General features: G+C 52.1%; 1 protein-coding gene across 1 annotated transcript in view; it reads right to left on the bottom strand.

Annotated features, from left to right (window-relative positions):
• Positions 1 to 26307, bottom strand: part of Igdcc4 (immunoglobulin superfamily DCC subclass member 4) — a 33320-nt gene extending 7013 nt beyond the window's left edge. The window contains 13 exon segments of the mRNA XM_032909787.1: positions 28 to 129; positions 204 to 440; positions 1988 to 2161; positions 3513 to 3650; positions 4150 to 4314; positions 4751 to 5164; positions 5997 to 6152; positions 6906 to 7046; positions 8477 to 8613; positions 14106 to 14247; positions 14881 to 14971; positions 14973 to 15235; positions 26201 to 26307. Of these exon segments, the coding sequence (XP_032765678.1) occupies positions 28 to 129; positions 204 to 440; positions 1988 to 2161; positions 3513 to 3650; positions 4150 to 4314; positions 4751 to 5164; positions 5997 to 6152; positions 6906 to 7046; positions 8477 to 8613; positions 14106 to 14247; positions 14881 to 14971; positions 14973 to 15235; positions 26201 to 26264 (2224 nt within the window). The 5' untranslated portion in view covers positions 26265 to 26307.
• Positions 26308 to 26608: the final 301 nt, after the last annotated feature.

Genomic DNA, 26608 nt, shown 5'->3' with positions numbered 1-26608 from the left:
GAGACCCCTACTGCCCCACCCCCTCACCTGGTGTGGGCGCCTTCTCCGTCTTCCCCTTCCATACAGCAGCGTAGCCGTCCTCGTGCTTGTTGAAAGCTACTAGCTTCACCTCGTACAGCCTGCCAGGGACTGGGGAAGGCCATGGGGGTCACTCTCCCTGTTTTTAGCTTGCCCATGGCCCTCCCAAGCCCAGGCCTACTCACCTAACTGGGTCAGCTCATACTGCTTGACTTTCTTCTTCAGCCGCACCGGCCCGACATCCCAAGCCTGATCTCCACGGCCCCCTGGGGGGCGGTCACCATCTGCCTCCTCCTCTGTTCCCACCTCTCGCCAGTAGAGTTTATATCCAGAGATCTGGGTGGGGTGAGGGGGCGGCTGCCATGACACCACCAGGGACTCCATCTTTGCCCTCACCTTCAATTCTGCAGGGGCAAAGGGGACTGGGGACAGAGGAAGATGATGGGGACAAGGGGAAGAGAATGACGAGTGAAGTGGTGGAGTGGTCAGGCCTGGGCTTCCCTACTGCTCCACTCTGCCACCTCCCGGTGGACTTGAGCTCTGCACGTTAGCTGCGCAGGCGCGTCTGCCGGGCATGCAGAAGAGACAGCAGGGGGCGCCTCTGCGCAGGCCCGCGGTTAGGGAACAGAGGGGTTTCTGTAGGTCTCTTGAAGGACAGGTAAGGGGCTGTTGAGATCATGAGGGAGGTTTGGGACCATTAGCGTGATGAGCAATCCTCTGAGCCCAAGAGTAGAGAGTTGGCTGTATGCTGGACTCTGTTTCAAACATTTTGTATATGTATTTAAATTTTTTTTAATTACTTAATTTATGTGTGTGCATGTGGCAGTCAGAGGTCAGAGTCCGCAGGTTGTGGACTCATTTCTTTCACCGTATACATTCTGGGGGAGACAATAGGAGTCAGATCCCCAGAAAAGGGAGCCAGTCCCTTTGTTAGCTGGGCCATCTTGGCAGCCTTTGTGTATTTTTACTTCCTTCTTATAAGTCTATAATTTTAAAAGCTATAGATTGTCTAATGTCTGAATATGGTAGCCAACTTTATTTATTTATTTATTTATTTGGTTCTTTTTTTTCCGGAGCTGGGGACCGAACCCAGGGCCTTGCGCTTCCTAGGCAAGCGCTCTACCACTGAGCTAAATCCCCAACCCCAGTAGCCAACTTTATAATCTTTTTTTTTTTTTTTTTTTTTTTCTTTTTTTTTTTTTCGGAGCTGGGGACCGAACCCAGGGCCTTGCGCTTGCTAGGCAAGTGCTCTACCACTGAGCTAAATCCCCAACTCCTCTTTTTTTCTTTTTCGAGACAGGGTTTCTCCATGTAACCTTGGCTCTCCTGGAACTTGCTCTGTAGACCAGGCTGTCTTTGAATTCAGAGATCTGCCTGCCTCTGCCTCTGGAATGCTAGGATTAAAGGCATGAACCTCCACTACCACTCTCCTGGAGACTTTGTGGCCATTTAACGAGTGTGCTATTCAGCCTCTTGGCAAAGCCAGCTACTTTTTTTAAGTGGGTTTCTTCTTTTCTCTGAAACAGAGTTTCATGCCTCCTAGGCTGGTCCCAAACTCACTATGTAGGTGAGACAGACCTTGAATTTCTGGCACGCTGGGGTTCATGCAGCCATGGGGCTTGAACCTAGGGCTCTGTGCATGCTAGGCAAGCACTCTGCCAAGTGAGCCATGGTCTCAGCCCAAGGAGCTCCTATTCTGTGCCAACAACCACTTTGTGTATAACTATATCACTAATCCTGCTGCCACCCCTTGGTAGGAACGAAGCTTTAGAGATGTGAGTGGCTTGTCAAAGTCACAGAGTGAACAGGGAGATATTTGAGACCAGACCTTTACTCCTACACCCAGGCCGCCCTGGTGCATCAAGTGCTTGTGTATGTGTGGGGGCAACAACAGGTCTGTGCAGGGGGGTGGCCCTGGTTCCAAGGCCATAGAGCACCTGTGCCCCAGTCTGCCCACGCAGCTCCATACCATGGCTTTGGTTGTGTGCACCAGGTGTCCTGTGCTGCATCCACTGAGAAGGGACTCCGTAGCCAGCCCCAGTGCCAGCTGAAATCCGGACTCGGTATACCTTGTTTGGCTGGAGCGAGTTTAACGTAAGTTGAGTCTCATTTCCCGGCACCTCAGTGGAGAAAACCTGATCTTCTGGGACAAAAAGGATAGGCTGCTGGGGCCTTCACTGGGACACCATTGATCTCTAAAAGGACACTGATGCTTCCATTTCAGGTCCCCGGGTCCTCTGGGCACTAAGCCCTCAGCACGGAGGCAGGGTTCGTGCCTCCAGGTTGATTCTGAGCCTTCTATCTATAGTTGTTGAAACCCATTGGCCTTGGTTCAACATGGAAACACCACGGCTATGGTCTCCTCCCCTGTGAACCAATAGCAGCAGCCAGTCCACACCCCTTGTACAGGCTTGATGATTAGCTAAGAGCACTAAGCAGTACCTGGTGTCAGGAGCCCCGACTGCTGCCTTGGGTCAGCCTCCTGCTTCTCTCTTTATCTTTACCCTGACCCTCCTCACTTTTCTTTTCCACACTCTCCATTCCTTTCCAAACCACATCGCCTTCCTCAGACCAGCATCATCTCCCCAGTAGGACCAGCCCATGCCCCATGTGCACTCCTGCAGCCTCCCCCCTCTTCTCTGGTTTTAAACTAGAAGGTTTCTGGGGCAGGAGAGATGGCTCAATTGTTAGGGGCACTGGCTGCTCTTCCAAAGGTCCTGAGCTCAATCCCCAGAAACCACACCATGGCTCACAACCATCTGTAATGGGGTCTGATGCCCTCTTCTGGCCTGCAGTGTGCATGCAGATAGAGCGCTCATATACATAAAATAAATAAATCTTAAAAGACAAACAAATGCAAAAACCTAGAAGGGTTCAAAGGATGGGACACTGAGTCCAAGGTTCCAGTGATTATGCTTCTTACCCATGCCCAAGCTACCGACCCTCTTTGTCTTCCCTTTTCTTCAACTGCCCCCAAACACTGTTTCTGTGTGTGTGTCCATGAGTGTGAGTGTTCACATATGTGCAGGTACATGTGTGTGCGCACACATGTAGAGGTCAGATGGTAACCTCTTGTCATTTCTTTGGTATTCTGCACAGGGTCTCTCACTGGTTTGGAACTCTGGCTTTAGCCCAATGACCTCCAGGTGTCCTCTTGTCTCCACCTCCCCTGCACTGGGATTACAAACAGGCACTACCACTGTGACAGCCCTCCCCTCCCACCTTTAAAACATGAAGTCTGAGATTGAACTCAGTCTTTCGGGCTTGCACCAACCTATCTATCTGTCTCTCGGCGCTCTTTTTCCAGAGCTTTTCCATACTCCCATTAGGCCCCATTCCCACTGACAACTCCCCCCACCTAGGGGAGGACCCCCATTCCCACTGACAACTCCCCCCACCTAGGGGAGGACCCCCATTCCCACTGACAACTCCCCCCACCTAGGGGAGGACCCCCACTCCCACAAACATCTCTGCACTGCCCCAGCCCCACTCACCTTCCTTCCCCGAACCGTACTCTATCTTGTACTTCACCACCTGTCCATTGCTCAGGCTGGAGGGCAGGGGCAGCCATGCCACCTTGATGTCCGAAGGGTTGGGGCTGGACAGGGAGAGCTGGGGTGCTGCGCTGGGGACTGAGACAGAAGAACATTGGCATGAGCTCCTCTCCACCGACAGGGAAACAAGGTCAGGAGTGGTCAGAGCCTTGTCCAGGTCACACAGCAAGTCAGAAGTAGGCCCGGGCCCGGGATCAGAGGGAGGAAAGGGAGCCTTTTGGGGGAGCCCTAGGCTAGAGGGTGAGGAGACATCCATTCTATCCCAAGGCTAGTGAACAGTGTGGCCCAGAAGCTTTGGAGCCAATGGCTGGATGGTACATGAGCATTAGGAAGAAGGGCTGCACTGTAGAGGGACTGGAGAGCTGGGCTCAAGCCCCAGCTGTCCTGCTGAGCTTGGCAAGTCATTTCATTTTCTGAGCCTCAGTTTCCCCATTTTTACACTGGGAAGAAGAACCTCTGCCCACTGCTTTATAGGGCACAACAGACATCACAAGGCAGGGAAGAGGGCCTTGGGCCACACTGTCCCTGGGTGGGAGTGTCTCTGGGTCCCAGGTCACTGCAGATTCTGAGGTCCTACCATCGTCCAGTGTATGCACCAGGGCTGGGCTGGAGGTCCGGCTGGCCCCTAGCTGGGAGTAGGCCACCACGTAGAATTCGTAATCCGTGTTGGGTTCCAGGTCCCGAACCTGCAGCTCTGTGGTGTCATTGTTTACTGCAAACTGGTACTCCACATTGTCCACTCCTGAGGTGGTAGCACGGGGGACAAAGGGACTGTCACAGCCCACTCCATATCTGACCAGCTGGAGACTGGGGATTCTACTGGTCTATGTATAGCTACATCGTCACAGACAATCTAGGGTGGAGGATATAAATGCCTCTACCCATTGTACTAATTCCAGAATAGGCCAGGAAGTTCCCCGTGCTGTCTAAGTGACTCCTCCTGCAGTTAGTTAGCTAGGGTGGACAACAGCTCCTTTAACCCTGTAAATAAAGCATTCTCTCCGGGAAGGAGTGTGTGTGTGTACACTCTATAATCTAATCCTAGACTGAAGACCACTTCCCTGAAGGATTGCTCTCCATCCCTTCCCCTCATCTGCAGAGGTCACCATTAGGCAATTCTTTAATTATCCATTCCGTACTTGCCCTAACTGGGGTCCCGTGGTCAAGAGTAGACATACCCCTTGCCTTTTGGTAGTGAAGAGAGAAGCCAATGATTTGCTCGCTGTGCAATTCAGGCCGCTCCCAGGCCACTAGCACAGAGGAGCTGCTCAGCGGCGTCGCCGTGACTCGAGTCGGGGCACTGGGCAGCCCCTCGCGCACTACCACCGCCAGGGGCGCAGCCGCACAGGCGGTTCCCGCGCTGTTCTCCGCTACGCACTGGTAGTAACCAGCGTCCTGCAGGCCGATCTGAGTGATGACCAAGCTGCCGCCACCTCCCTGCACCTTGACGCGCCCGTTGGGTCGCAACGGGGCGCCGTCGTGCAACCAGTGCAGCGTAGGTCGTGGCTCCCCGGACGCGCGGCACACGAAGCGCGCAGTGCTGGCCCTCGTCCGCGACAGCGCCTCGGGCGCCTGCGAGATGGCTGGGGCAGCTGGAGGCAGGAGGGAGACTCTGACAAGAGGGCCTACCCCTCCCCGAATGTCCCAACACCGCGCCCCCAGCTTCACTCTAAGGTCCTCTCCCCTGGTCACCCGGACCCAGCTCTGGTCCACCCGCCTGCCCACTCGGCCACAGCCCCTCTTTCTCCCAGCGCCCAGCAGATTTCCAGCTCCAAAGCTCTAGGCTGTAACTTCACTCCCTCCTCCCCATTGCCTCCTATATCCAGCAGTTACTCCAGCTTTCAGCAAGCCTGGCCCCCAGTTTTTTGTTGTATTGAGAAATATCTTTTGTAGCCCAAGTTGGCCTTGAATTTCTGATCTGTCCACCTCAGCACCACTCCAGCTGATTTGTTTGTTTGTTTGTTTGTTTGTTTGATTGATTGATTGATAAGTCTGTTTTGAGATAGGCTTTTCACTCTGTAGCTGTAGGTCAGGTTGGCATAGAACTCACATTACTGCTACAGCTTTCCAAATGCTACCACGTACAGATTCTGACCCCTGAGCTTCATACCCTCTCAGAAACCATTCCACTATCTCCTCCCATAATCCCACCCCACTCCTGCTCTCCCACGCTTTCACTAGTCATGACAGAAGCCAGACTTTAAATACCCCTTTCCTCCATTCTTCTCTCAATTCGCCCCATCCACCTCCCACCCCCCCACCCCCGCTCCCGCCAGCTACCGAATCAGTCCTCCAACAATCACCATCAATCAGCAAATTCAGACTCCTCCCATGTCGTGCCCCTCAAGTTTAGTCTTCCAGGATCGCCCCTTCTCTCTCTAACACACACACTTGTCCTTAATGTCCCACAGCGCCAGCCCTTACCAAGCACTCGGAGCTCAGCAGCGGCAGTGGCGAAGTCTCGGGTGCGGGGCTTGTTGGCCCGGCAGACATAGACTCCAGAGTGCCGAGGCTGCGCGCTGGCGATGAGTAGATTGGTCCGGCCCAGAACGATGACATCCGTGGAAATAGGCTTCCCATCTGGTGACAGAGAAGGAGTAGGCTAGAGGGGGACGCTGGAACTGTCCCCCTACACCCTCTCCAACTACAAAGATCCTACTACACCACCACCCCCGAACCCCGCAAAGCTGCACCACAGTCGCTGGCTTGAATCCAGTTCCTTCTAACTCTGATCCCTAGGTGGAAAGGCAGATGGGAGGTGGGTAAACAACGGCTAAATGGCCTATGGTGGGCGGGGTAGATATTTAATACAACTCTCTCCCTCTCCCCTCCCTCCCCTCCTCCCCACTGTCTGTCTCTATCTGTCTCTGTCTCTCTCTCTCTGTCTCTCTCTGTCTCTGTCTCTGTGTGTGTGTGTGTGTCTGTCTGTCTGTCTCTGTCTGTCTCTCTCTGTGTGTGTGTGTGTGTGTCTGTCTGTCTGTCTCTGTCTCTCTCTCCCTGCCCCTGCCCTCTAATTTTTCGAGGCAGTGTTTCTCTGAGTAGTCCCGGCTGCCCTGAAACTCAGAGATCCGCCTGCCTCTGCCTCCTGAGTGCTGGGATAGGATGTGCGCCTCCACCCCTGGGCTTAACACAACCTTCTTTAGACTTTATTACTGCATGAATGTGTGCACATGTGCGCTTGTTTGCGTGTGCTTATGGAAGCCAGAGGACAACTTTGTGGAGTCGATTCTCTCCTTCCATCTTTAGGTAGAAGCTCCTGACTGGGAGCCCGTGAGATACTGTGCCACCTTGCCCCCTCCCCCAATCTCCTCCTCCTCCTTCCTCAGCACTCACCCTGTCGGACCCAGGACACAAAAGGGGTGGGGTCGGCGGAGGCCACACACTCCAACACTACACTCTGTCCAGACACCACCGTGGTGTTCTCTGGGGCTGCCACTATGACCACATCCTGGCCCCTGGTAGCCTCCAAGGACCCTGTAGAGAAGATAGGAGGACAGGGTCAGCTTGCCACCCTCTGTTTCTGAATGACCAAAGCAGGGGTCAGGGGCGTCTTGGTTCTTTCTGTCAGAAGGGGAAAGCAGCTGTCAAGTAGAGCTAGAGTGGGCCTCAGAGCTCTTTCTCTTGGAGCAAGAAGAATGCTCCCCAATGCAAGCGAACCCCACAAATTATTGGGTAGACCACACCTCCCTCATATTTCCTGCCCAAATCCAGCCCACACAGCATCTGCCTTAGACTAAGCACCCAGTTCTAGATCTAAGCCTGCCTATGAAGCATTGTGTAGTTAGGTAGATCTGTTTCCAAAGTGCCTCCAGGTTCTACAAACAAAAGGTGGGCTGTAGTTTTTAGCAAGGAAACTGTGTTTCTGTGTTTCTGTGTCCAATTCTCTCTCTCCCCCTGCGGCAGAATGGTAAACACCTGGTTTGTCCAGCAGGGGGAAGCATAGACCTAGTGCCTAAGAGCACAAGGCCAGCCCGGAGCCGCAGAGGCCCAGGGACAAGGGGATGGAACCAGTGAGCGGCCTTGGGGGAGGCTTGCAATGAGCAGTGCTGAGCTGCTGAATGCCAAGCACTTTCCATTCCCATCTCAGGGTCACACAGATGGTGAAGAGAATCAGGATTTAAAACAGGTCTTCGTGACTCCCAAGCCAGTGCCCTTGCTACTACCTTACCCTGGCAGGAGCTTTTCAAAGAAAGGCAGAAAAGAGACTTACAAAACAGCTAAAGGTGCTTGCCACCAAATCTGATGACTCCCAGGAACCCACTAAGTGGAAGAAGACAACTGACTTCCACGAATCCTTCTCTGTTCATGAGTGCTATGGAACTTGTGCATGGTCATACAAAATAAATGTTTAAAAAAAAAGAAAAAATGAAGGGAGGAAGAAGAAGAAGAAAGAAAGGAAGGAAGAAAGAAAGACAGACAGAAAGAAAGAAAGACAGGCAGAAAGAAAAAAAGAGAAAGAAAGACAGACAGAAAGACAGACAGACAGAAAGACAGACAGACAGAAAGACAGACAGAAAGAAAGACAGACAGACAGAAGAGGACCAGAGTACGGGTGGCAAGGAGCCAGACTGGCATGTGTAAGGAGACTGGGCGGACCTCCTGCCCAGAGCCCTTAAGCCACCTGGAAGGGCAGAAGGAACCAGAGGCTGCAGGCCATTGACACCTCTCTTTTGATACCTTGCCTGCTCACCAGTCCTTGTCCAACTGTAGGAAACACAGACACCCTATAAGAAGGAACAACCCCCCCATGCCCTGCCACTGCCGGGTGAAGTCCCAAACCTCAGATTTATCCCATGTAGAACTACTACCCAGTCTGCTTTCTGAAGATCCGGGTCTACTCCCTTTCATTTCCAAGATAACTGTCCCCTGGAATCCCCAGGTTTCCTGTCTGCCTGTCCCCTTACCTCTGAGGGCCACACTGAGTAAAGCCTCCTGGCTGAATCGCTGGCGGGCTGAATTGGTGGCCACACATCGGTAGGAACCTGCGTCACTGTCCTGGACATCCAGGATCTGAAGGACGCCATTGGGAAGAGTGATGAGCCTTGGGAAGGAGCAGAGGGAACCTGTGAGATGGGGGACGGTGATAGAAGAGGTGGCCCCTAGGGACAGAAATGCAAATCCAAACTTTAAGATACAGCCTCACCTAACAGACTGGCAAAGATCGCAAGGTTTAACAAGAGCTCAGGTGAGTGAGAAAATTCACCCTGCAGGCGGTCACCTAGTACACTCTTTTCTGGACAAGCTGGTAGCATGAGTCAACATCAAGGAGCTGTGTAGCCCTGGCACTTCTGGGACTCTCTACCACGGTCAGTCTCAGACACATTCAGCAAATGTCTGTGTTTACTGCAGCCCTGTCCACAGAGGCTACAAACTCTTGGGTGTATCCTGGCTTCACCGGTGTGGGGACTTCCATGCGATATGGTCCAGGAGCCATCCGCACAGTGTGCTTTGGTGCCACAGGATAGCATGAGTGGAGACCCAAATTCTTACTGGTTTGTATATGTACTGAATGTCCTCATAAAAGGAACTTGTTTCTGAGGAGGGGACTTGGTAGTCTGGAAGCTGAAGGTGTGAGAAACAACTTTTTATCACACACATATACCCTTTCAAGAATTTGGATGTTTTAAACCTCCTTTTTTTTCCACCTGAAGATGGAAAAACAACAACAAAAACAGTGTTTGTGTTAGTGCAGGTGCCTGCAAAGTCGAGAAAGGGGCTGGAATTACAGATGGAGCTGTAGTTGCTGGCAGTTGTGGGCAGCCTGACATGGAGCTGGGAGCTATCCCTCTAGAGGAGCAGTTCACATTCTTAGCTGCTGAGCCACCATCTGTCTGCCTCCCCCTCTTATTAACCTCTTACCTGTGTTTCCTCTTCCTCTTCCTAACAAAAATTCCCTTATTCCCTTATCGCCTTTGCACCAGACCCTGGCTCCGATCTTCAGCACTGTATAAACCAGCAATGCTCCACGCCTGTAATGTCAGCATTAGGGAGGTGGAGGCAGGAGGACCGGACCTCAAAGTCATCCTGTGCCACAGTGGGATTGAGGCCGCTGTAGATGATGTGACACTATGCTACAAAGACATCTTGAGCCCAGGTCTCCTGTTCCTAGAGGCCATGTTCAGCCCCCTACTCATAGCTAGATATGGCTGTGGGAGGGGATGGGCGTGGTTTCCAATGGTTTCCACCCAGCAATCTACATAGCAATTTAGAGGGCCAGGAAGATGGGGACCTTGTTACCTGACCTATAGGATAGAGGGTTAAGGAGGCCAGGAGACCTTGCTCCTGAGAAATTTGGGGCAGGGAGGTTGGGGGGATGGTGGGCACTGAGTATGTTCAACCAAGCAGGAGGTGATGAGGCCTTCGATGGGGTCAGTTCCAGGTGGCGTACAGACTGGGTGGAACCAGAGGGCGACAGGGCAGTTGTGTGCTGGAGGGAAGGCCCTTTGCTCCTGGAGAAGCAAGGGCTAGGGAGACCTAAATATGGGAGCAGTGTAATGGCCAAGGGACAAAAGAAGACTATAGTGAGATATTCAAGGCAAGCGCTTGGGAATATGACTGGACCAGTCTTTCCTTCATCCTCCCAGGGACCCTTTCCTTTGTCCCAGACCCAGCCTCTCGCCTCAGCTCCCCATCCACTCACAGGTGTGCTAAGGTGGGGGCAGTGAAGCAGCTGAACATGCAGGGAAATGTCTGGGCTAGTACCTAATCTACTGCCACGAGAAATCAGATGGGAAAGAACAAGTGGACCCCTCCTGACACCCCTCATGGCTGACTCTACCTCACGTCTGTGACTTTTCCTTTCCCTCCATCCTCCAGTCTCACCTTCCCCTGGCAGATTACCTCCACTTTCTAATCCTAAGGGTCCCTCTCTGGGCTTGCCAGGAAAAGGGAGCAGCAGGTGCCAAGAGCGAAGCTGATCCTTGAACAATGGCATTTCCTTAGCTTTGTGTTAGGAGTGGATCTGCTGCTTCCTCGGGCCCAGAGCTGTAGCTGCGGTCAGAGGCAGGGTGCTGCGCTGCCTCCTCAGGGCTGTCTAAACCTGTTCTGGTGTTGTTACAATGTGGTTTTGGAAGCTCTGGCTTCTGAAAGATGTCTGAGATGCATTGGTTAGTAGGGCAGAAGTTACAAAATAGCGCTTAAGAAGCAATTCTGGTTTGGGGAAACAAATGACAGGTCAGGGCACATGAAGAAAAGGCTCTGGTTGGTTGGCAAAGCTTCTGTAGTGCACTTTTTTTTTTTTTTTTTTTTTTTTTGAGATAGGCTTGTCTGAAACAGGGCTGAGGATGAGTTTGAACTCCTGATCCTTCTGATCTTCCAAATGTTGGAATAGGAACATTTCTTTTTTGGGGTGGTGGGGTGGGATGAGTGGGGTGTGGTTGAGACAGGGTTTTCCCTGTGTAGCCCTGGTTGTCCTGAAACTTGCTCTGTAAAGAGGCTGGCCCTGAACTCTGAGATCTGCCCGCCTCTGCTTAAAACAGGGTCTCCCTCCGCCACCACCCCCCTGGGCAGGAAATTTCCAAATGTGAAAAGGTACACGCCTTTCCATACTTTCTTTTGCAACCATGGGCTTCAACACAGAAGCAGCAGTGGCGTGGGCTGAGAGAGTGAGTTCTAATGTGTCTGACTGTGGCGAGAGACATGACATGTCTGGGTAACAGTTTTCTCTTCCAAAGAGAGGTCCAGTGATTCCCGCCCTGCACACTTCACAGCCCTAACCCTTTATCCTAGGGCTCACATTCCTTAAGGGACATAGATACTGTAAGTCACAAAGCCTAAACACATGTGCACAGGTGTGCACCATGCATGTATTTCAAAGGACATAGAATACTCAAAACGGTAAGGCCTGCATTGAGTCAGTAGGGGACTTCCCCCTTCATTCTATAAGGTTGTGCGTTTTGCCTTTTTAATACAAATTCATTTTTCAGTCTTATTCATGACTGGCTCCCATGGGAGGAAAAGTATCCCCTATTATTAGAGATTAGTGGGGCTGGGGTGTAGCTCGGGTGGGAGAGTGACTGTCTAGCATACACAGAACCCTGGACACTCTGGGCTCTAGTCTCAGCACCTCATGGACAAGGCATGGTGGCACATGCCTATGTTGAGCTCTTGGGAAGTAGAAGCAGGAGAATTAGGGACTCAAAGCCAGCCTAGGCCACATGAGACTCTGCCTTGAAATAGACGGATAGGTGAATAGGTGGATGGATGGATGGATGGGTGGATGGGTGGATGGGTGGATGGATAGATGGATGGATGGATGGATGGATAGATGGATGGATAGATGGATGGATAGATGGATGGATGGATAGGTAGGTAGATCATAAATACCAGGGAACTGCCTTCTGTTTAGCCTTTATCATTTGCTACAGAAACATGTGCCTTTCCGCTGACAGTGTCTTTGTGCTGCAAATGCTCAGAGCCAACCCTAAGGAGTACAATCTCCAGTGACCACTCCAGTGAGCCGAGTTTACCGCTAACATAAACATATAGCTGGGCACGTGCAAAAATACACACCTTGGCCATAGTCAAGTTGCTGTTTTAGACATTTCTTTCTTCCCTGACACAATGTGCTGGGACATGTGAGCCTGGACTATTTATAGGCCGGGATCAATTTTCAGAGGACTTGGTGGCAAGCACCGGGGCCTGGGAGCTGGCAGCCCCACCTTATGGGTGAGGTTTGTGGTTCCATGAGATGATGCCTGAATTAGATGCTGGGAGTGGAAGTCCCATTGCCACTGTTTTGAGGAGGACAGCCTGGTCTATATAGTGAGGTCTAAACAAGACTGGGGTTCACAGGGAGCGCCTGTTTAAAACAAAACAAACACCTAACAATGAGAGAAAAGCAAAAACACAATTAATAAATGAGGCCAGGGATGTTGGCACAGACCTATAATTCCAGGACTGCAGAATCTGAGGCAGAAGGCCAGCCTGGGCTACCTAGCAAGACCCTGTGTTGGGAAACAAACAATTGACCACTCCCTCTAAATAACAGTGGTTGGACAATGAGAATTTTTCCCTTTTTTGTTTATATGAATTTAAAAAAATTTTTTTTGGACTGGGGATGTAGCTCAGTAGCTAAAATACTTGCTTAGGAGGTCTAAAGCCCTGGGTTCCATCCCCAGTACCGCCTAAATCATTATTTTAGTAACAAGCAGAGAGGAAGATCAGGAGTTCAGGTTCATCCTTGGCTAACATTGGGAGTTGGAGGCTAGCCTGAGCTACAGTGAGACCCTGTCTAAAACAAAACATACAAACAACATGGTACAAAGACCACATTTGGGAAATTGTGACTTAATCGAATGTCCTACACATTTCATTCCACAGATATAGGGAGACAAGAACTGAATGGGATGTGTCAAGGACGAGTGAAGACCAAGCTACACACGTCGACAAGGATTTTTATCTGTTGACTTTATCTGATCAGTGTTCTTTCACTTTTCTTTTCTTTTTTTTTTTTTTTTTTGGTTTTTTTTTTTTTTTTTTTTCGAGCTGGGGACCGAACCCAGGGGCCTTGCGCTTCCTAGGTAAGCGCTCTACCACTGAGCTAAATCCCCAGCCCCTACTTTCACTTTTCTACACCTTCCACTCCGGCTGCTGGGTCAAAAGTCAGCCATGATGAGGCAGCCCAACAGTTAAGAAGGAGCTGGATGTATATGGGAGTGTTTTGCAGGCCAACATTTCTAAGTGTGTGTGTGTGTGTGTGTGTGTGTGTGTGTGTGTGTGTGTGTGTGTGTGGGGTCCCAGGGCCTTGCACTTCCTAGGCAAGCGCTCTACCACTGAGCTAAATCCCCAACCCGGGATCCCACTTTCATGCTGCAGAGGGTTGCAGAACGCCTGGGAGAGACCTTTGGAGTCACATTCCCCACAGATGTGTCAGGATCCATGGGGTAAGGTGTGAAGCAAGCCAACCCAGAGGCCACAGAGGCAGTGAACTTCTGGGTTCTGCTCTGCTGTGCCTGCATCAGGACATTTTAAGAGGTCACATCAGGGGGCAAAAATCCTGGTTGTCCTCTACTTGGCTTTCATCCTAGAACCTTCCCTGGGATTGTTTCACCAAGCCACTGTCTTTATAAAAAGAGACGTGAATGGACCAAGACAGACCCTGCAGCCTGCTGATCGATGCCTGTCCCTGACAGGGTACAGCAGAGAGAGGGAGAGAAGTAGGTGTCCAGGGAGAAACTTCAGAGGAGCCTTGGAAAGAGCAGAGCAGAGCCCAGTCTTCTGCCAGTGGCTCCTGTTGTGGTGTAAATAGATCATAGCTACTGTCAGGCTCTTAGAGCCCTCGATAAAGCAAGTGGTGGACCAGGACTGCTTAGAGAGCTCTAGGCTGTCCCCTAGGGCTATGCACCCCAGCCAGGTGGCTAGCTTCTCTTCCAGAGAGGAAACCTTCTCACTGGGCTAGAAGTCAGGCTAGTGATTGGCTCTTGGGTGAGCTTAGGTGAAAGGAGCCATCTTGCCTGTAAGAATTCTAGTTCTAAGCATGTCCCAGAACCCTCTGCCCTGCACACTGGGGCAGACTCCCTGAGGGGCACTCACCGGGGCTCCTCAGTTACGGTCACCTGATCCTTTTCCCAAGTAATGATGGGGGCTGGCAGCCCCTCGGTGTGGCATTCAAAGCGTGCTGTCCCATTCTCCTCCACGGTCTGGGACTCGGGGTGCAGAGAGAAGTCTTCGAGTGCTGGCAATGAGCATAGTGAGGAGAGAGAGTGAGAGAGCGATCGCTGTCAGCACAGTGCCACAGAACACCAGAACACAGAGTCACAGAAACACAGCCAAGCAAACCCAGAAGGAGGGAGACACGGTTGGAGAGCAGAGTGGTGACCAAGGGCTAAGAGATGATTATTGGTCAGATGGTGCTGACAGCATGTAATCCGAAGGTACCATCACAGTCACACTATAGGGAGATGAGTGTTTCCTGGTACCCTGTGTCTCTAGAGAGCCCTGAGGAGCCAGTGCCAGGAGGGTAGGGCTTGGTTAGATCCCCGTCCACTGTGGTGTGTGGGTAGGAACAAGAAGAGACACCTTCGGGTCTCTGGTCTCTTCCTGACAGACAAGCCAACCCTAGACACTAGAACTCAAAGGGTGCAGAAGGAGGGTGCTGGACTGAAGACCCAGCTGATGGAGCACTGAACAGCAAGAAGAGATAATAGCAGGAGGGGACCCAGTGAGTGTGACAGGACAGGGGGCAGGGGACCTGGGCTGGGCTCCCAGTTGCTTCCATGCAGGTAACTAACTTTAGATCCTTCTCCCCATCCCTTCCGTTCCCTTAGGTCTCCAAATCTCCACCCTCATTCCCGATGCAAGCACTTACTGGCAAGCTTGACCACAGCAACCTGGCTGGCCACTACTCCCAGTGGGCCATGGGCCAGACAGGAATAGCTGCCCTCAATGACCTTCCAGACGCCTAAGAGCTTCCTCATCATCACTGTCTTCTGGCTCTAGGGGTGAGGACAGCCGCAGGGAGCCATTGGGTAGCAGGTGCAGGTTGTCACGCTCCAGCACAGCATCTCCATCCTTGCTCCACGTCACCCTGGTTGGCGGTCCAGCGGCAGCAGCCCCCAAAGTGCAGTCCAGCACCACAGCCTGCTCAGGGCCCAGGACCACTCGCAGGGGTCCCTCATCACAGCTCAGCTGGACAGTTGTCTCCTGGGGCAATGGCAGCTCCCCTGTGAGGAGGAAGAGACACCAGGGCTGCGGTTGTGTGGCCTCCTGGTCCCTTGATTCACTACCCAGTGCCAATCACTTAAGGAGAGACCCTGCGTTATCTGCACCAGTTCTCCCTGCCAGCTGCCCCTTACTTCTCGAGCCCCATCTCCCAATGGTTTGACTTCTTTGCCCACAAAAGACCCAGCACACAGCAGCCAATTACAACAGCCAGAAGGTAGACTTGACCCAAATGTTTGCTCTTCAACTGATAAGTGACTAATATTTTACTCAGTCAGCAGAAGGGACGAAGTGTTCCACACGCTAGTGCACAGAAAAACCCTGAAACTTCACGCCAAGAAAAGCCACCAGCCACCAGCCACCAGCCACTAGATGCCTCCTACTTTGTGTGATCCTGTTTCTGTAAAATGTCCATAAGTCAGAAAATAGATTAATGGTTACCAAGAAGCTTGAGCAGAGCGGAATGGGGAGCGACCACTAAGGAGCTTGAGGTTTCTTTTTGAGGAAAATGTTCTAGAATTAGACAGGGGCCAGGCAACACAACCTTATTAGTATATTCAAAACCACAGGATGGGGTTGGGGGAGGAGTTATAGCTCAGTTGGTAGAACTTGCATGTCTGAGGCCTGGGTCTAGCCTCTAACACCACATAAACCGAGGGGGGTACACACCTATAATCCCAACACTACAGACAGGAGGATCAATAATTCAGGGTTATCCTCATTCTCAGCTATGTAGAAATTTGGAAGCTAGTCTAGACTACGTGAAAATCTGTCTCAAAAAAAAAATTATCTGTCCACGTGGTAAATTCTATATAAATTGTCAGTTCTATCTTGGTCTTAAAAATTCAGAGCAATTCTTTCCTTTTAGGGCTGTCATGAACGTCCGCTGGGTGATGTGTACACGATGTAGCATTGCCTGGCACTGTGTGGTGGCTCAGTGGTTTTAGTCCCTCCAGTGTCTCATCTCCACCACTGTTACTCATACCACAAGCTAGGAAAATGCTGTAGTTGGAAAACTCTGAGAAATGTACTGAGTGCACGTGAGAGTTCGTACATGCGTGCGTGCGTGCGTGCATGCATGTGTGTGTGTGTATGTGTGTGTGTGCATGTGTTGTGTGTGTGTGCATGTGTTGTGTGCGTGCATGTGTGTGTGTGTGCATGTGTGTATGTGTGTGTGTGCATGTGTTGTGTGTATACTTACATGCTGCCCGTAGACCCTAACGCTGTCCCTGACATCCTGCCAGGAAGGGAAGAGAAGGAGGATTAGAATAGAGTGTACACTATGCTGTATCAGTGCAAAAGTCACAAAGGGAAATATTTCTTATCATAAGCAATACTTCAACAGGGCCTGTTCATCATTGTCACGGAGCAATGGCTCCCCATGGGGGGACTTCAACACAGTTGACCTGTTGTCTCCCTTTCCCATAAGAACTGAGTCACCCAAGCCAAGGTCTCTTCTCATGTCTGGTTTGTCTCACGACGAGGCGTAATGGCACATCTGAAAGTCGACCAAGGATGGAGGTGACATCCTCATAAATGTGGCAAAGCTGGAGGGACAGAGTAGGAAGGCTAGACCATCAGGAAGACGTATGGCCTTGGGCCAGGCACTTCTTCTGGGTCTCACTGATACAAAAATATCTGTTCCAGAGCAAACAGCAGCATCCCACGAATACTCCACAGTGTTCCAACTATGTTCCCCGACATACACGTTCCTCTGTGTGCTACACTGGTCAATACCTAGACCCCTCTGTGTATCCATGTTTCCTCCTACAGCATTCGAAGCAGAATAAGACAGCCCAGGGACTGGAGGGATGAGTCAGTGGTTAAGAGCACCAGCTGTCTGTTCAGAGGACTGGGATTCGGGCCCAGCACCCCTATCAGCTCACAACCATCCATGACTCTATTCCAGGGGCTCTGATCCCCTCTTATGGCCGCTGCAGGCAGCAGGCACACACATGGTACATACAGGCAAAATACTTATACACATAAAATTATTATTATTATTATTATTATTATTATTAACAATAATAATAGTAAGGAAAAGAAGTCCTAGCTGGCCAAGGCAAGGGTACCTGGGAAGAAATGTGAAGGATGAAGGGTCAGAAAGAACCTGACCAGACCACCACCCTCCCACTCCTTCAGCAAATCTCTGCTGGACAGGTCTGGCTGCAAGGCTGGCCTAAGTGACAGGCAGGGCTAAGGGAGAAGGCAGCCCCCTCCCAGTTAACGTTCTAGTGGCTGGAAAGATGGCCCAGGTGGAAAAGTGTTTTCCGCACAAGTGTGCCGATCTGAGTTTGGATCCTCGGGCTTACACACACCTGCAATCCCAGTGCTGGGAAGGTGAAGACGGGGACCCAGGAGCCAGTTTCACCAATGAGCCCTAAGTTCAGTTAGAGACCCTGTCTCTGAAGCTAAGGCGGGGGCTGGACAAGTGGCTCAGCCATTGAGGAAGGGTATGTGCTACTCTTACAGAGTACTGGGGTTCAATTCTCAGCACCCGCATGGTGGGGTTCACAATCACTCGTAACTCTAGTTCTGAATGAGAGATCTGAGGCACACTCACCTGCACACACATATCCACAAGCAAAACACCCATACGCGTCAAGTCAAATAAATAAATTTAAAATAACTTTCCTTTACTTATTTTAATATATTTATTATTAAAATATAATTTATTGTAATTATGATAATATAACTTATTGTATTATTACTGCGACGTTGCTTTAATGGCGATATCTGTACAAGAGACGTCAGGACGAGACAGCAAATGCACAGTCGCCGTGGTTAGCAGAGGGGCTCTGAGTGAGTAAAGACCACCTTGCTCCAATACTGTAGCTGTTGAGGCAGCTCGAGGCCTCTTCCTCCTCCTCAAAGTCTCCCTCCTCCCCAGCTGTAGGGAACCAGTACTGCTGTATGCAGGGCACCCGGTGTTTCATGTTGCTGTTAGCCTCAGAGAACTCCATCTCATCCATGCCCTCACCTTAAAAAAAGGACGATGACCTCTGACCTATTCATGCACACCACCCTTGGAGACACACACACACACACACACACACACACACATGCACACACACACACATGCACGCACACACACATGCAGACACACACACGCGCGCGCGCGCACGCCCGCGCACACACACGCACACACGCACACATCAAGGCCCCAGTCTTGCCACTGCACCTGCCGGCTGTGACAGCCAGGTATCCTCTCTGGTTTCCACATATCTAAAATGAAGATGCTACTGAGCCTGTGAGGCTCACCCAAGTGTTGTGTGTGTCAGGGTTCAGGCCACAGCCGGGTGGATATCACTCAAATAGAGGAGCTCGACCTCTTTTGGTTCGGTTCTGGGAATGGGACCAAAGGTTTTGTGCAGGTCAGACGAAAGCTCACTACCCAGCTATGCCCAAAGCCCCGTTCTGTAAGACCCTGGGCACACGGTAAGCAGCTACACAAACGCTCTTTGCTGCCCTTAGCATTCAGCCCTTTCTCTTCTAAAGCCCCAGATTCCATGATTCAAATTCAGAGTTGTGGAAGGCAAGCCTGGGCTCCCAGCCCAGCAGTTTCAAATGCTCTGGTCCAGAGGCAGAACTGGAGGCTTGGATTTCAGGGGAGAAAAACCCCACATAACACGAATCCTCGAGTCCTCTGGCAGCCTCCCCACCCCCTAAAGCATGTCCGGGGCTTGAAAAATCCCCTGCCGTGCTGAACAAACAATGTGAACAGTTGGGGCCCGAGCAGCTGCTGGGTATGTCAGCAGCCTGGGCTCTGGCGGGCAGGACAGCCGCCAGAGGGGCTGGTGGCTGGCAGGGGGGCCCCAGGAGCTCCAGTTCCCTTCCTGAATATTCATGGATCAGCAGATGTCTAACTTCACCACCTCGGAGGAGTCCAACAAGGCGGAATCAGGGAAAGCCACAGGGACGAAGCCGCAGAAAGAGCAGGAATCCGCCTCAGAGAGCAGCAGGACTGCTCCACTAGCCCTAGCAGACCCATTTCAGTGGCAACTCCCGGAAGCACAAGGTCCATTCTACCGACGAAGAGACTAAGGACGGGAGTGAGGGATGGTGGTGGGGGATCTAACTTTTAGGAGGTGAACCTGCAACTGGGAGGTGAAGAGGGGGGCAATTGCTCCTGAAAAAGGTTTTCCAGGAAACTTTGCCGGGACACCAGCCTTCCTTCAGGAGACTTCTCTGCCTTTTTCCAGGGAAACTTTTCAAATTCCATTTGGAACTCTCCTAAGAATTCTTCCTCTCACCTAGAGGTGAAACGAGCTTTGTGCCTCTCCGCCATCATTGTCCCCTTCGCCAGGATTCTAGGTCCAGTCGTTTCTTGCACAATCTTGGGTTAGCTCCTCCCCCAACCTCTTCTGTCTCAGTTTCCTCAACCTTAAACATAGGAATTCCCAGATGCAAACATTTGCATCAAACTTCTTTTTGGCCTAGGGCTGTGGCTCAAGCTAGCAGGCCCTGGGTTTGATTCTCTAGCTCTGGATAATTAGTGCTTAGCGGTGCACCCTGAAAAAGGGAAATATCAGCACTAGGCAGGAGGAGGCAGGAGGACCAGAAGTTCAAGAGCTCGGTGAGAAGAGTGCTTACCTGCATGTTTGAACCCCTAAGTTCAATTCCCAGCACTACACATGCCAAGTTCCAGGTCATCCTCCTCAATATAGGGAGTTCAAGTCCAGCCTGGACCACATGAAACCTTGTTTCAAAAAAACCAAACCAGGGGCTGGAGATGACTCAGCAGTTAAGGACACTGGCTGCTTTCCCAGAGGTCTTGAGTTCAATTCCCAGCAACCACAGGTTCACCATGCGACCACACACACACCCACACCCACACCCACACAAATATAAAGAAACCCAAACTAAAATTGTTTCATTAACAGACAGCCTAAAGTGTTATTTAATTTTTAAAAAACATTCATTCTTATGAGTTTTGCCGAATGTATGTCTGTGCACCACATGCGTGCCTGATGCCTCTGGAGGTCAAAAAAAAGACTTCAGATCCCCTGGATCTCAAACTTCCACACTGGGAGCTAAAGTGGGGTCCTCTGCAAGAACAACGCATACATTTAACCATCACGCTATCTCCCTAACCTCTACTTTTACTTTTAAACTTCTTTGTCCTCGGCTCCACAAAAGAGCAATGTTTACTGTAAAACGTGTAAGGTCTCTCCACTGCCAAGCCTGGAATAGTGATATCTGAAAGAGTGTAGACCTTTCTTGTCTGAGGCCTCTTGCTCCCCCAATCCACTGCACGGCTGACTCCCAAAGTCCTTTGCACAAGCGTTTTCACTCTTCCTAAGACTGGTGCAGAGGGGAGCGCACAGCAGGTACCGGGACACTTACTGATTACCAGTCCATGTCTCAGTTCTCTTCTCTTTTTCTTTTTTTTTTTTTTTTGGTTCTTTTTTTCGGAGCTGGGGACTGAACCCAGGGCCTTGCGCTTCCTAGGCAAGTGCTCTACCGCTGAGCTAAATCCCCAACCCCCTGTTCTCTTCTTCTTTTTCTTTTTTCTTTCCTTTTTGGTGAGAGTCCATCAGAGATGCAGAACTTCTGTTTTTGGGCTCTCCCAGCCATCTCTCAATCTTTTCTTTTCTTTTTGAGACAGGGTCTTTCTACATAGCCCAGTCTGTCCTAGAACTCAATATGTAGACCAGGCTGGCCTTGAACTCACAAACAGCCCCCCTACTTTGCCCTGAGTACTGAGATTAAAGGCTTCTGTCACTGGGCTTGGTCCTTGACCTTATTTTTCAAAACAGATTTCTTTTCTTTCTTCTTTCCTTTTTCTTTCCGTTCCTTGAGACATGGTCTCCCTCTACAGCTCAGGCCGTTTGTTCTTGATGCTCCTGCCTCTGCTTCTCTTACAGGTTTGTGCCACCATGGGCTATGAGAAGCCCTTGTGCTCAAGTAAGAGGATAAATTAGATTTTATGAAACCTAAGAGAACCTAGTCAGAAAGGCGATTTGCCAGAGACTTCCAGGGTCTCCTTGGAGCTATTTGGTGACGTTATCAGCAGCCTGAGTTTGGTTCCATTTTCAAGGGAATGTGCAGGAAGGACAGGATATGTAGGTGGGGGAGGGGAGCAAGGCCAAGGACTTGCCACGAACAGCAGAGCTTCCTCACTCTCTGCGGATCTATGGCTTGTTCTCAGTGAAGGGCGATCCTCCCTGACACCATAGGCCACACTTCTTTCTTTCTCAAGAGACACAAGTCAGTTTCTTCTAGAACCTTGGCCACCTTCCTTACCACACACTAAGTCCCTCCCTCCAACAGCTGGAAGGAGAGTCCGGATGGCTGCCAAGGACACGAGGAGAGCCTCAACCCTCCCTCTATCTGCAATGCTGAGAAGGAGGCTCAGTGTCCTCTAGGGTCACAGCAAAGCCACATGCAACATGGCCTGCTTCCATCTGGTCCCCTTGCCCACCTACCCATCCCTAAAAAGTCACCGAGTCTCTGAGAGGGCCTTGTGGGCCCCCTTGCTACTCCTTAGAAAGGCTTTGAAGTAGTCTGATTTAGACACTTGTCCCTCCTCTTCCTGCCACGAGGACCCTGGATGTTAGATTGCTGCAGTGGCCAATCTAGACTGTTTTTTGAGGCAAGGTTCCATGTAACCCAGGCTGGACTTGAACTCTATGTGTAGCTGAGAATGACCTTGAATTTCAGTTTCCTTTCCCTCTAAGTCCCAAGTGCTAGGATTGCAGGCTGAGCCATAGGGCCATACTTGCATGCTACCCTCTACCAAGTGAGCTACGACCCTGGCCCTGTTTTTGGTTTGTCCTTAACAGCCTCTTAGGATTATATCCTAGTTGGCCTTTAGGCTTTAGCATCTAAAACAGCATGTTGTGTAGGATAGATGTCCAACACAAACTCCCCAAATGGCTGTGTAGACATGTAGACCCTCTCAAATGATATCACAGAATCCCCTATGCCTTCCCAAGCCTCCCCTTTGCTCTAGGGCTAAGAGCAATCTGAATAACGCAGGAAGAAACGGCATGGCATGCTATGCAGCCTCCACTAGACACCTAATATCATGCTGTGATACACGGAGAGTGGGAAGTCAGGATGGCTCAGGTGGTCGTATGCTTACCCAGCGTGTATGAAATCCTGGTTTTGGTTCCCAGCACTGCACAAACTGTGTGATGGGGAATCCTGTGATCCCAACACTTAGAGGGTAGAGGCAGAAGGATCAAAGTTCAAGACTATATAGTGAGTTCAAGGCTAGCCTGGGCTACACTGGACCAGTTCGAAACAAGCAAACAAAAAGCACACTCGAGTCAGAACGGCAAATTCATACTGACACTGTGTCTACACATCCTAAGGGCGGGGAGCCCTTTACCCTGTGAGTTCTGCTATACAGTTCATACCTTTAAAAGTAACTCTCTTCAGAGCTCACCTGTGTCTCGGATGTGTCAGAGCTCTGCCCTTAAAACTACATAACAAGGTCGAGATAAAGTAAGAAGTTTCCTATTGAGTGATGGAGAGTACTGATTTGCACCCAGAGGAAAGCTCATTGGCCCTTGGCTTCCTTGACTCCAATGTCCCCAATGTCCCCAATGTCCTTCCACATCCACAGGCTGGAGTCCTTGCCAGGAGATAGCTACAACTGGCCTGGCCCAGAAGAGAGCGTGCTGGACTTCAGGACGTCCTTTCTGGTTTCCCTTCCTCAAACCTCATTTTCCACCCCCCTGATCAAGCCAGGATCTTCTCCACAGATCCTTCCCCTGCGCTCCTGGGAGCCCCAGGCCCGTCTGGCAGTGACATCTGTTCTGCATCTGGAATTCCGAGTCTACTTGCTGTACCTCAGAGCCTTTGGAGCAAGTAGGAGGTAGGTGAAAACGGATTCCATGTCCTTGGACCAACCAGAGAGAAGACCCAGGCCTGGAGCTGCTAACCTCTCTCACGGGAGGCAGAAGACAGAGACAATGAACTTGCTGCGTGTGCACCAAATGCCTGCGAAGAGTGGCTGGTTTGCCTTGCAAAGAAGAGTCCAGCTCCAGATCAGCTCCTGATTGCACAACGCTAGGCAAGTGCTCAGGTTTCTCATCTGTAAAATGGACTCATAGCAAATTTCTTTCTCCCTTTTTGAAGGGAATAAGTTGAGTTACTATACAGCTTAGGCTGGCACTGATCTCATAGCAATCCTTCTGCCTCAGTCTTTCAAGCATTGGAGTTAAGAGATAGGCATCATGAGGCCTAGCTTCAAAGGTGCCTATATTATTATGATGCTATAATCATGAGATTCCTTAGCTTGAAGAAGGTACCTTCAGGAAAAAAAATTATATATAAATATATGCTTAGTGAGGTCATGAAAATACACACAGGCTCACAGGTCTAGGTAAATTACAGCAAGAGTCACTATTAAAGCCAGGTGGTGGTGGCACATTTTTAGCACTCAGGAGGCAGAGGCAGAAGGATCTCTGAGTTCCAGGACAGCCTGTTCTACAGAGTGAGTTCCAGGACAGCCAGGACTACACAGAGAAACCCTGTTTTGAGCCCCCTCCCCCAAAATGAGTCCCTATTAACAGGTCACAGAGCTGGTCATATGGCTTGGAGGTTGATTAAGAGCACTGACTGCTCTTCCAGAGGACCAGGGTTCAATTCTCAGCATCCACATTGCAGTATACAACTGCCTGTAACTCCAGTTCCGGGGGATCTGACACCTTCACCCAGATATACAGGCAAACACCAATGCACATGATATATAGTCCAGAAAGGAAGTCCACTGGCTGCCACCACTGTCCTGTATCGCCACCTCTTCCCCAGGACTGGGTAGCTTCCTGCCTTGCCCTGAACTATCTATTCTTCAGACTGGCTGCAGTGAGCTGAAAGCTAGTCAGAAAGCCTGCCCACAGTGGGGCAGGCGGGTCTCAGGCCAGAAACTTGGGTGAGACCCGCACTGCACTTAGTGAGCTGGGCCTTGCTTCCTCCTTAGCCACCTCTCTTGACAGGAGGCCGACACCCCGCCCCCAACTCCCACCCCCATATTCTAAACTCCAGCCAGATCTAGCTTGATGCAATGATGTGGAGTAAATCGCCTCCCAGCGTTGGCACCCCCTGCTTGATCTGGAAGGCTCCTTCCTCTGCAGGGCTGGCTTTTCCTCTCTCCATCATTTTCTTCAGAACCTTTCCTGGTGCTCCAGTTTGGCTCAGAAGCCTCTCTTCTGCAGTACCTTGCCAGTCCTGGCCCCTTAGCCTGACCCTAAGACTGGCAGCCTGAGTCTAGGACCTTATTCACAACATTCTGGGCGTCAGGCACATGTTAGCCTATAGAGTGCTCAGCACATACTGTGAAAAGAATGGCTGGCCTCCACTCTGTAGGGGTGCACACTGCAGAGGTTTACACACTCAAAGGAGGTTAAGCCAGGGCAAGGACAGTAGTTGCTGTAGCCATTCAGTTGGCAGCCAGGGAGAATCCCAATGTGTGTTCCTCACAGTCTGCACTGGGGAGAAGAGTCCAGTCTCTCAACTCTCTCCCCGGTGTCCCGGCCTGAAGCCTCAGAAGCATTTAATAAAGCGCGGGTGCGGTTGCCAGCCAGGATCCCGCGTTCCTGGAGCTTTGGGAAGAACAGGAGGAGGAGGGGAGGTGCAACTATTCCTTAATCCTTTGGGCTCCGCGAAGACAGACACCTCTCTGACATTTCCCCGAGCCACGTTCACCTGACAACTCCGGGGCCTCCCGCCTCTGCGGCCCAGCCCCGCGCATCGAGCTTCTACCGGCTTCCAGCCGGGTCCACGGTCTCCGAGGGAAAGGGGCGTGTCTTGCAGGGCGAGCTAGGGTCCGAGCTGTTTCCAGCACTCTCCCACCCGCTGTTTTCCTGGAGATGGGCCTGGGGTTGGCCCAGTGGAGGCTCCTTTTCCCCCCCACCCCCGCCGCCCTCCCTGCCTCCCTCCCACGTGGCCTGGCCCAGTCTCTCTGGAAAGCCGCAGCAGCTGGAGAAAAAAAACCCCTCCCCACCCCCACTGCCAAGTCCCTCCCCGACTCGCCCCGGACACATCCTTAACTCCCCCCTCGTCAGGGAAGGCAAGAAGTAATCGAACAAAGCGGGCAGCCCATCCCCCTCCAGGCCCTAGCACCTAACCTCCCTTGGGCTGTCCCCCAAACGCTCACCCCACTGAGAGTGAGAGAGCTGGGGGTGGTAGAAACAGCTTTGGCATACACGCTTAGATACTTCGGTCCCCCTCTCAGCCCTTTCTTCGGTGTGGACAATTGTGATCCTTACCCGTGACCCTACCCCACACTAGGACCCGGGGACTGGAGGGGGCCTTGCTGACCTCGTCCACGCTTCCCTGGTCCGCCCTTGGGGGTGGGGCAGGAGTGACACGCGTCCCATCCAGAGAGCGAGTGTTAGACGCGTTCAGCAAAGCAACTGGTTTCCTGCCCTTCCCCCAGCTCCCCTCCGAACCCCGAGTTTGGGTCCACAGCACCCCCACATTCCCCCACCTCCCTAACTGGCCCCAGGGGCCACACCCATTGGGCAAAGTTGAGTGTGGTTTTTCTCACCGCCGCCCCCACCAAGAGCAAGGACACTCCCCAAAAGCCAAGGCCAAATATTAGCTCAGTCCCATCCAGTTACACACGCACCCGACACAAATGGAGGTGCAAGCGTACACTCCCGCCCCGCCCGCTCTCTCAGGCACACTCGCGACCGCGAGACGCGTGCGGGCAGGGCAGAGGCATGCCCCGCTTGGAGCCACCCGCGCCGCAGCCACCCGCGCGCTGGCGATGCCACCCGGCGCCTTAGGCACGCGCTGTGGACACGTTCTCCTGCAGGACACCCCCACCCGGAGACACACACACACGCACACCTCACAAGCACAAGGGCCACGCGCAGGGGGACACGCACGGTGCCAGGTTGTGCACAGCAAGGACACACACCCCCTGAGGGCAAGTCCCCGCAGCCCCCGGCGCGCAAGCATCGCGGGCGCCGGGGACGCCCACTCGCGACTGCGGCCACCCGGGCCCTTACCGCGCGCGGACAGCAGGCAGAAGGTCAGCGCCAGGAGCCCGCGGCCCGTGTCCGCCCGCGCCATAGGGCCGGGCTCGGGCCGCTGCCGCCGCGTCCGGGCGCCTGGGCTGCCGCCGGGGGGCGCGCCGGGCGTCAGTGGCTCCAGGGAGGCGCGGCGCCGCAGGCGGGGGCGCGGCCTCCGGGGCCCCGGGGCGAGCAGGGGGCCGGCGCAGGGGCCGGGGCCGCGGCCAGCTCGCCCGCCCCTCCATCGCCATCTTGGGCTGGCCCACGCGGGGGCGCCCGCCAGTGTGGTCACCCTGCACCACGGAGGACACGTGCCCGCGCGCCACCAGCCTGTTCCTGCGGCTCACTCAGCACGCGGGAGCCTCCCGCTCTCCGGGTCACCTCGGACTCTTTTCTGTTCATCTT

Source organism: Rattus rattus, chromosome 8 (assembly GCF_011064425.1).
Source record: "Rattus rattus isolate New Zealand chromosome 8, Rrattus_CSIRO_v1, whole genome shotgun sequence".
NCBI classification, from domain to species: domain Eukaryota; kingdom Metazoa; phylum Chordata; class Mammalia; order Rodentia; family Muridae; genus Rattus; species Rattus rattus.
Note: the sequence above shows the minus strand (reverse complement) of the source record. Positions and strands in the feature narration are given on the sequence as shown.